The following is a 10,146-nucleotide window of genomic DNA, read 5'->3' on the forward strand; positions in this document are numbered from 1 at the left end:
CCTGCTTCACACCTAGCTACCAGACCCTGCTGACCTTGGTGTGGGGGTCACCTGCCTACATGACTTCAGTCTTGCGCCCCCTGCTGTAACTCCCACCTGCCTACGTGACTCTGGACATCTGCCCTGTTTGCTGTATGGTATTTAAGCCTGATTCTCACCTTGCACAAATACATTCAGATTCAATACACCCTTGTGTCTCATTCTGTGGAAATTGGGGTCCCCGCAATGAACCTGGTCTGCGGCAGGTACCCTTGTTTTGGATGATAGTGCCCACCTTAGAGCTGCAGTGCAGGCAGAGAGATGCTCGCTCTAAGTGCACTGCGGGGCATGATGGAGGACTCACCAGGGTTGCACTGTGCTGTACATACGCTGCCAAACCAGAGACTGAACACCATCATTATTGTCTTAGGAAAGGGAGCTTGTATTTTTTTTTTTTTTAAGGTTTTGTTCTTCATTTTTAGCATGAAGCTATTTTCGGAAGCTTTTAAAGCTCCTGTGGGCTTCCGTATGTCCTTACCATGAGGATTTTTTTCCTGCCTCTTGTCCCATTTCATCTGACAGTAGGGCTGTGACAGATTTCCACTAGAACTTCGTCTTACTGTGTCCCAGCAAGTCTTAGTTTTGCCTAATTTTGATAATAATGCTTTTTTTTTCTCTCTCTGACATCTCTGGTTTTGATCCCTCTCTTTTCTGTCCTAGGCCACCAAAGAAGGCTGTGATACAAACTGGACATGGAGATATCTTCTCTGTTTTCCTTTCCTTTCCTGATACAGAACCATGGGGGTTCTCTTATTTCAGAGGACGGATATGAGAAGGGATGGTAGTGTGCCCTGGACTTTGATGAGGAAGAAACACTCATTCATTTTGTAAGCCATCAGAACTTCAAGGCTTCTTAGCAGAAGATTTTATTCCAGTCTGCCCAAGCCCATCCATTCCTATTCCTTTACCACACCTCCCCCACCATGATTCCTCAAGTGTATTATGAAGCATATATTCCCCCATTTTACAGGATTGGCTAGTTGAGGCTAGCTGAGGCACAGATAGATTAGGTGACTTGCTCAACCCCTGTGACAGAACTGAGACTCAAAGGGGGCAGGTCAGACCCAAAGGCGAAGAGCTTAACTATCATCTTACATGTCTTACAGTCTTGAGTGCTCTGTCCCTCCAATTACAAAGTGTATCCAGATTACCTAGAGACCATGCCATACCAGAAACACAGCTTCTGACTCAACAGGTCAGCAACAGGGTCCGGAGATGCACTTTATTTTACGTCAAAACAGGGTCTCATATAGCCTGAGCTGACCTGCGGCTCACTAAGTAGTGGAGGATGGCCTTGAAGCTCTCATCTCCCTAGTCCACTTCCCAAGCGCTGGAATTACAGATATGTGCTACCTCACTCTATTTGCTTTTAATGTGGTGCTAGCATTGGACGTAAGGTTTTGGGCATGCTAAGCAACTCATCAACAGAGCTACATCCCCAGCCCCAGCTATGCATTCTAAGAAGCTCTCAGGTGATGCCAACCAATGCTGCAAGACCTCAGTTCACACTTTAGCCAGCAAGCTTGAGCTCCCTTGTCTGTTGGCTGTGTTACTAGCTGCCCATCCTCCACCTCATTTTAGCTTGCAGTTTCTTTCACTCAAAAGATGAATGAAATAGTTACAAAACCGCTCATGGACCTAAGGCTAGGGAACATCATGGAAGAGGGGGCGAAAAGATTCTAAGAGCTAGAGGGTTCAGGGAGTTCGCTGTGGGGTTGTGTCCCAGTAATGTCAGAAGCTACATGATAAAGTCTCTGCCACAGGACTACCCAAACATGAGCTGAACAGAGAAGACACCAGTAGCTGTGTCTAAGTGGATGGGAGAAATTCCTCAGCCTCAACCTTGCACAAAGAACTATAGGCGACTGGGGGATGTAAGAGCTGGAGAAAGTCTTCCTCAGGGAAGAGCACATGACATTTGGTTATCTAATACCAAATGATCAGCTCTGAAAACACAAGTAGTAGTAGTATTATACACACAGAGCAGTTTCTACTTAGTATTTAGGGATCTATGTTATATACTCATATGTAACAATGAAAAAAGGCCACGGGTATGAAAGAGAACAAGGAGGGCTGTGTGCAGGGTTTGGCGGGACAAAACAGAAGGTGAAAATGATGTAATTATAATCTCAAAAAAAAGTAAAAAAAAAAAAAATGAAGGAAATCTGGGGTCTTCTCAGGAGGAAGGAGATAAAGTGAGGGGCAGGGAGGCCTGGCAGGGTGCTCTTGTCTGATACGTACTGTAGGTTGGTGTCTGGCTCTCTTGGCTTGGAACCTTGGAGCTCTCAACAACAGGTTCCTCACAGTACCAGCAGCATAAACTGAAGATCTTTGAGGCCAGGGTTTGGTGGGCCGCTGTAGGAGATAAAAGAATGGGAACTAGAGATCCTTGGGTCTGAATTTCATGTATTAGTTAGAAATTGTCTATGACTCTCTGTGGTCAGGAAGTCCAGGTTGGCTCTTTTTGTCTAAGCTGCATTCTGTCCCTCTTCCCTCCCTCCATCCGTCCTCCCTCCCTCCCTCCCACCCCCATTCATGTGTATATGTGGAAAGCAGAGGACAACATCAGGTATCTTTGTCAACCACTTTGCACCTTGATTTTTTGAGATAAGGTTCCATGGTGGCCTTGGAACTTGCCAATTTGGAAAGAATGGCTAGCTAGAAACTCGCAGGTATCTTTCTGTCTTTGCATCCCCAGTGTTGGGATTACAGGCATTCCTTGCCATGCTCAGCTGTTCACGTGGATGCTCAGGTTCAGACTCAGGTCCTTATGCTTGCATAGCCAAGTACTTTTCTGACTGAGCCATCTTTTAAAAGAAGCCCCCTTTAAAAGACACTTTTCTTATCCTATACAAAATTTCCTTACCCATAGAGAGGAAATGAAGGCTTTACTCTGCCAGCTTTGTCTGCAGTGGAATCACCAAGGTTGAAATGGAGCCCAGTTCACCAGGTAGGTCTGTTTCCTAGATGAACATAAGACCATAGCTGAAAAGTGCTAGTTCTTCACCTGCTAGTCTAACTCTGGCTAGGATACACTGCAGCAGGATCTTAGCTCCTGTGGAAATAGATCACTGCTAATCAGGCTTTAGATAGCTCTGTGGTTTCCATTTCTAGGTACATATTCTTGGTGGTGCCTACTTTACAGAAGCAAAGTGTTAAATATATGAAAAGTGACTCTGGTGGTAGGTTCCCCACACCCCAACCCTCAGACCTTATTGCCTCTAACTTACTCTAATTCTGAGGTCCCACGGCAACATGGAAGGAGGTGCATGTCTTGTAGGTTTTGTGGAGCAGTAGACCATGCCACCGGACAGAAGAACTGTTTAGGTAGTAGCAAAGTTCAGAATCCCCATAAAACTCATCATTGGGAATGGCAGAAATTCAAACTAGATCCCGACCAGATTCCTGTCCTGGAGTACATGTTCATGACACTTCACCAAGAGAACTATGACAGTGTGTCATGTAGCATAGAGCCTAGAGTTCTCCATGCTAATGAGATATCTAGGAACACCGAATGTTTAGTCAATGATCATTTCTTCCTGGGCATCCCTTCCAGCAAAAAAAAAAAAAAAATCTCTGGTTCACCCTGAGTAAGTCGTATGCATCTTCATCCATCATAAGTAAAGCAGTTTGAGCAAGCAAGGACTGTCTCCTTCGTCAAGGATCACTGGGGGTGGGGAGATTTTCACCATACAGAGTCTTGCTTAAGTCTCCTGTAGAAGGACTGTCTGTACTCCTGGCACTCACTCTGAGCTAAGGGAGATCTCCCTACCCATCCACCCAGGGATCATAATAGGTCAGTGGGTCCTCATTTCCAACTTCTTGTGGTCCCCAGTGGCTTCTGGGTGCATAGGAGGATGGGAGCCCCTGTTCCCAACTCTTCGAGGTTCCCAGTGGCATCTGGTTGCCCAGGAGTTTGAGAACCACAGCCTTTGTGCCAGCCTCTGCTGTTTCTCACCAGGAGAAACATGAGCTGGGACCTCTATCTTAGACTGCATTTCACCTCCCCTGAGCGGCATGTTGATATCTTATGAGCCCAGCATCCGAGAAGCAAGGAAGCAACACAGCTTAGTGCCTCTGCATTTAATGTAGAACCACAGGTTTAATTCCCATTGTGGACATTTGCCATATGGATTTGAGTAAGCCCCTCAATGGGAAGAGGAAGTTAATCTGGGTGATCCTTCCAAAAATCTTTCTCATGCCAATGGTACAAGAATATAGAATCTTGTTTTAGTCCCAAACTTCTTTTATATGTCAACATTTAACCTTTTAAGACCTCTAGATATATCCCATTCTTGTGCTGTGCCAAAACTTTCTTTTAGGGACTTGTTGCCATAGTATTGATTAGGTGTCTGTCATCCCACCCAGCTCACAGTGTGATATACCCATCACTGTCATTTGTTTCTTTCTTGATGGCTGTATTGGTCTCAGCTACCAACAGCTCTTGCATGAATCATTTCAGTAGTCTCCTAACTGGTCTCCCTGTTTCTCTTACCATTAATGATTAATGCACAAGCTAGGATTCCCATGTTAATATGTATTATGTAACTAGTTCTGCTTAATATCTCCAGTGGTAGAAAGAAAACGACATAATAGATGAAGAGATACAGTATTGAAGAATGACAATCTTGAAATAATAGGCATTCTAGATGTAAAAAGCAGCAGCTGGGGCCTAAGCGATGACACAGCAGGTAAAGGCACTCACTTCCAAGACTGACCTTATGAGTTCAACCCCCACGGCCCACATGGAAGAAGAGAACTGACTCCCACAAGCTGTCCTCTGATTTCCACAAGCGTGGCATGGCACATAGTGTGTGCATGTGTACATGATGACTGCACACACACATCTACACACACCCCAAAAACATTTGAAAGAGAGATCTAGAGAGTATGATTAATGCCAAATGTAACAGTAGAAGCTATAGTGAATCTGAAGAGATAAAAAAGACAATAGAAGGTCCACACATGGAAATAGAGAATGGAAAATTGTATAAAGGCTGAGAAGAGCAGCAGTGAGTGGAGAGCTGCTGCACAGCTGCCTTGTTCAGGGCCAGAGGGAGAGAGGTGGGGCAGCGGAAGCCTTTGAAGCATGAATGACAGATGCCCCCTCCCCCACGTTGAATGAAGAACACTGACCTAAGTGCACTGACTCATAGTACACCAAACAGAGAATATTAAGTTACACCACATAAGTCAAATAGCAAAAAATTAAAGAAAAAAATCTTTCAAAAATCAATAATAATAATGACAATAATAGTAAAAGAAGATACATTTGCATATAAGGGGGAAAATCAAGAATGACAGCTGATTTTGCATCAGAAACTGTGAACTAGAAGACAATGGAGCAACATCTTGAACTACTACAATAGAAGCCCCAGAACAGTTCTGGAAACATTTTTTTTCAATACTTATGGTGACATAAAGGCACTCACAAGGAAACAAGGTAAGAATCGGTGCTCAGAAGACTATGACTAAAAAATTCTAAAAGTTTTCAGGAACATGATTGACTTGGAAATACAAACCTTTTAAAGAAAGGGATGGGCAGGAAACACAAGAAGAAAGACTGGTGTGAGAACTTTATGTAAAAGTCTCCCCTCACCACTAATTTCTTCTCCTTAAACAAGTCTTTGGAAGGTTCTTACATTTCTCAGAAGAAAACCCAACGTTCTTACCTGGCTCTTAATCAAACTGTCACATTTCCGCCCTCCCCCCCAAATTCAACCTTCTCAAAAAGTCCCCTGCCTTCAATTCCGGTGGTGATTTCTTAACTAATTCCATTCAAGGCATACTGGTTAATTTGCTGATTAAAACCCACCAAGCTCCCAGCTTAGGAATTTATGCTTACTTTAACCTCTTTCTAGAAGGGTACTTTTTAGACATACATTGTTTTTCTTCTCAAGGTTTTCTTTTTATGTTACCTTTTCCAGAGATACTTCCTTTAGTCACACAATGAAGATTTGTATCTTTTACTGCTAACCCCTGCTCCCACTTTTCTGCCAATTTCACTTACTGTGTTTACAATCTGCCTTCCTTCAGTGGGTCACAGCATAGGAATTATAGACTTGGCTCAATGCTTGTTCCATAGTGTTAGCACACAGGGCAGTGTGGACAGTCAGTAAATGATTGTTGAATGAGTGAACCAGCATCAGATCCTCTTTGTCTTGGGGTTGTAAATTCTCGAGGAAGTAGTAAATTTGGTGGTAATTTTTGTTTCAGGAACGTTGCAACCTATGGGACAATCTTGTGATGTGCCAGGCTGAATCTTGATTGCCTTGTGAGTCTCATAGTTGTGCTATGTTTACTGGTGGGAGCTATCCACCCCCCCATCCCTACTCCAGCTACTGCAGATCAAATGTATTGTATGTCCAGGCTCCCCATTTTGCATTATAGTCCTCTCATTCATTTAGAGTCCGGAGCCAGATGTTTGCCTCCTACAAACCCCCTGCACTCATCATCAGTCTTTGGGCTCTGATTTCCCAGTTATCTTCTTAATCTGTCTGTCACCATCTCTTGCTGTTTCCCTTCACCAAAACCACAGACACCACCACTTCTTACTGGACCACTGCCCAACCTTTCTCCTTGACTTGCTCCCCCTATCTCAAGCTAATTACATGGCCAAAGTGAAGTCCGACACTGTCAATCCTGTGCTAAGGCCTTCAGAGGGGCTCCTCATACCCATGGATCCAGTTCCTTCGGTGATTCTACTGTTAATATCTTCAGACTGAGCATCTCTGGCTTTTGCTCATCACGCTATAGACAGTGCTGGATGAACAGTTCTCCTGTTCACACTTCTGCGGAAGGATCCTATAACACACTGTTCCCTGAAACCAGAGACAGCATTATCTTGTGCCTTTACTCCTCAGATTTTAGCTCTCCGCCTGAGAGTTACAGGAAGCTGCCTCTTGAAATTAGGATGTGTTTTCGTAGCCTTCCCCACCCTTCCTGCCATGTAGCTCAGGCCACAGTCTGTTACTGTAGAGCGATTGCTTAGCTCAAGCTCATTGCTACAAAACTACATGTTAAAAACACCATATTGTAACTGGCTGTTTAGTCACAACTACATGGGCAGTAGCTAGTGAGTATTTTCCTATTCAGTATATATTTTTGAGAGCCTACTATGTGCCGGGTTCTCTTTGGTGCTGGATATTCAGCAATGAGCAAAATAAAGATGGACACATGTCCTACTCACAGACCGCCAGTGGTGACAGGTTCTTTACCTCCCACCTTTATTTCCCATGTCTTTAGTACCCATCCTCATACTTTGAAGATATTTGAACAAACACAGACTTTCTCTCCCTTCTCCCATCCTATCTTTAATATATATATGTATATATATATACATATATATATATTTTACACATAAGTGAGTCCTCATGGTGACATACACCCAGCAGAATAGACACATGTCTCTATGATGTAGGCACCTTGGACCAGGAGGCATGGGTGATGAGCTTAACCTCATTTCCAGTAATCTTTTGGGATCTACTGCCTGGTGAGGGTTTTTTTGTTTTGTTTTGTTTTTTGTTTTTTGTTTTTTGGTTTTTTTTTTGGCAAGCTCTGAACCCTGGTGAAGTTCACTAAGCTCTCTTGCATGGATTTGTTTTCCAGGACTCATAGCAATAGAAATATATACATACATATATATATATATATATATATATATATATATATATATATATACACACACACACATACATATATATGTATATATGTGTATATATGTGTGTGCGTATATATGTATATATGTGTGTATATATATGTGTGTGTACACACACACACACACACACACACACACACACACATATATATATCTCACTTAGATCTTGTGTTTAGGAGATCCATCATTTAGCAAACACCTTTGCCATTAACCTGCCTGGTTTTTGCTGATTGTTTTATTTTGTCCACCTGGCCCTTTAAAGTATCCCCAGTTGCTGGTCAATTGGCCCTTTAAGAATTCTTAGCTGTTAGAGCTGCTTGACCTGATAACCTTCAGTGGTGGTTACCTCTTAGATTTCTGGGAACAGGATAGGATATAAAAAAGCCAGGGGTCCTTGGTCCTGTGAAGGCCCGATGCCCCAGTGTGGGGGAATGCCAGGACAGGGAAGCAGGAGTGTGTGGGTTAGTGAGCAGGAGGAGGGGGTGGGATAGGAGGGTTTTTGGAGGGGAAATGAGGAAAGAGTATAACAAAGGGAAATGTAAATAAAGAAAATATCTAATAAAAAAAAAAAGAAAAGAAAAAAAAAAGCCAGTCGAGGCTGAGAAAGGGATTGGGCAAGCAGAGTGAGAAGAGAAGGCAGTTGGTGCAGAAGTATTGTTAAGAAATAGTTGAGCCAGGAGAAGCTGGGCTGAGCCGATAGGCTACAATAGTTGTTATAGTTTGGAGCTTCTAGCATTGGGGAAACTGGGAGAAGGGACTGTTTAAGCAGACTTTTGGGGAACTGGGGGAGGAATGGTTGGGAGAAACACTGGGCTAGAAGCCAAAAGGAGGGTTGGGAGGGAGTTGAGAGAACTGGTTACTGTTTGTAAAAACAAACTTTTCTTCCATGTTTTACATTCAATTCCCTTCACTTATCCAGGCATTGGCCTTATCCTTACTCTGTTTGAGGTTGCCTTGCACATGTGACCTGCAGACGAATGCTTTCCAAGGAAAGCATGGACCCATAGGTCTGAGCAGCCCTCACCACAGGTCAGCCTGGAGAAGCCCTGCCTCAGCTTCTGCAGCCTGCTGGCCTTCGTACTTAAAGGAAACTGTTGACACTTTGCCTAGGGCTCTCTTAAACCTTGTTAAATCATGAACCAAAGTCACTTCACTTAGCCTGTGCCCTCGAGTGACTTCTGGGTCACAGATCACTCGGTCTCTTCTAGACACTATTTGATTAGCTTAAGACACTGCACTGTTGCATTATTCTCTAAAATTGATTAGAATGTAATTGTTCCCATTTGTCACAGTCCCTATATATTACTTGTCATGTCTTCCTGAAAACACTGCTCCTCCCTGCTACTCATATTCTCAAGTCTACTTAATAAATGTCAACAATTTAACCAAATGATGGGACTTACCAAGGCTATTATGATAAACTTGTTCTTTTGTTTGTTTGTTTGTTCCTTTTTTGAGAAAGGGTCTCACTATGTAGTCCTAACAGGCTTGCAACTTGCTGTGTAGATCAGGCTTGACCTTGAACTCATAGAGATCCTCCTCCCTCTGCCTCCCAAGTGCCAGGACTAAAGCCATATGCCAATACTCCTGGCCTATTATGAACTGTGGATTTTAAGAACAAGGGATTTCAAGAGGGACACTGAAAACAGGAGAAGACTGTATGAACTGGTGAGGAAAACAAAGGAAGAAGAAAGAACAAATGAAAGTGAGATCTTACTCCCACTCAAGCCTTCTGAAACCTACTTTCTTTGCCTCTTTCTTTCCCCACCCAACTTTCCCCTCACACCCACGTAGACTTCTTTTATAGCTAATAGCTCAACTTTACACAGAACAGCCCTGAAAACTCCTATGTCAGATGCTGGATCCAGTGAGGGAGATTTAAGATAAGAGCTGGTAGAGTGCAAATATTCAGATTCCTTTCAAATTTCAGAGCAGCAGACAGTGAGTGCATCTAATTCTAGCTTCTGTTAGTCACTCGCTGCCCTGGAACTTCATATCTGTGTTGAGACATTTATTTAATACTTGACCATCAACAGAGAGGAAAAAGTATTTAAAGACAGGGACATCTAAATAATTTTAAATAATTAAAAAGCAAAACAGACTTGAGAAGGCCCTTTGAAAGCCACTCTTGACAAAGACTCAGCATCACCAACAAAATGCTGGATGACAGGAGCTTGAGATAGCTGTCTCCTGAGAGGCTCTGACAATACCCGACTAATACAGAAGTAGAGGCTCACAGCCATCCATTGAACTGAATGCAGGGTCCCCAGTGAAGGAGTTAGAGAAAGGACCAAAGGAGCTGAAGGGTTTGCAGCCCCTTAGGACGAACAACAATATGAACTAACCAGTATCCTCAGAGCTCCCAGGGACTCAACTACCAATCAAGGACTATACATGGTGGGACTGACTGTTCTGGCAGCATGTGTATAGTAGAGGATTGCAAAGTCGAT

At 43.3% G+C, this 10,146-nt stretch overlaps 1 protein-coding gene across 2 annotated transcripts in view; it reads right to left on the minus strand.

Moving 5' to 3' along the window:
• The window catches only part of Tex48 (testis expressed 48), a 17,197-nt gene that overhangs the window by 3,119 nt on the left and 3,932 nt on the right, over nucleotides 1-10,146 (minus strand). For both annotated transcript variants that reach the window (XM_031377648.1, XM_031377649.1), the window contains exons 2-3: nucleotides 2,906-3,002; nucleotides 2,281-2,394 (exon numbers count right to left, since the gene is read on the minus strand). In XM_031377648.1, the coding sequence (XP_031233508.1) occupies nucleotides 2,281-2,394; nucleotides 2,906-2,909 (118 nt within the window). In that variant the 5' untranslated portion in view covers nucleotides 2,910-3,002. The remainder of the gene's footprint in view (nucleotides 1-2,280; nucleotides 2,395-2,905; nucleotides 3,003-10,146) is intronic.

Source organism: Mastomys coucha, unplaced genomic scaffold (assembly GCF_008632895.1).
Source record: "Mastomys coucha isolate ucsf_1 unplaced genomic scaffold, UCSF_Mcou_1 pScaffold18, whole genome shotgun sequence".
NCBI lineage: Eukaryota > Metazoa > Chordata > Mammalia > Rodentia > Muridae > Mastomys > Mastomys coucha.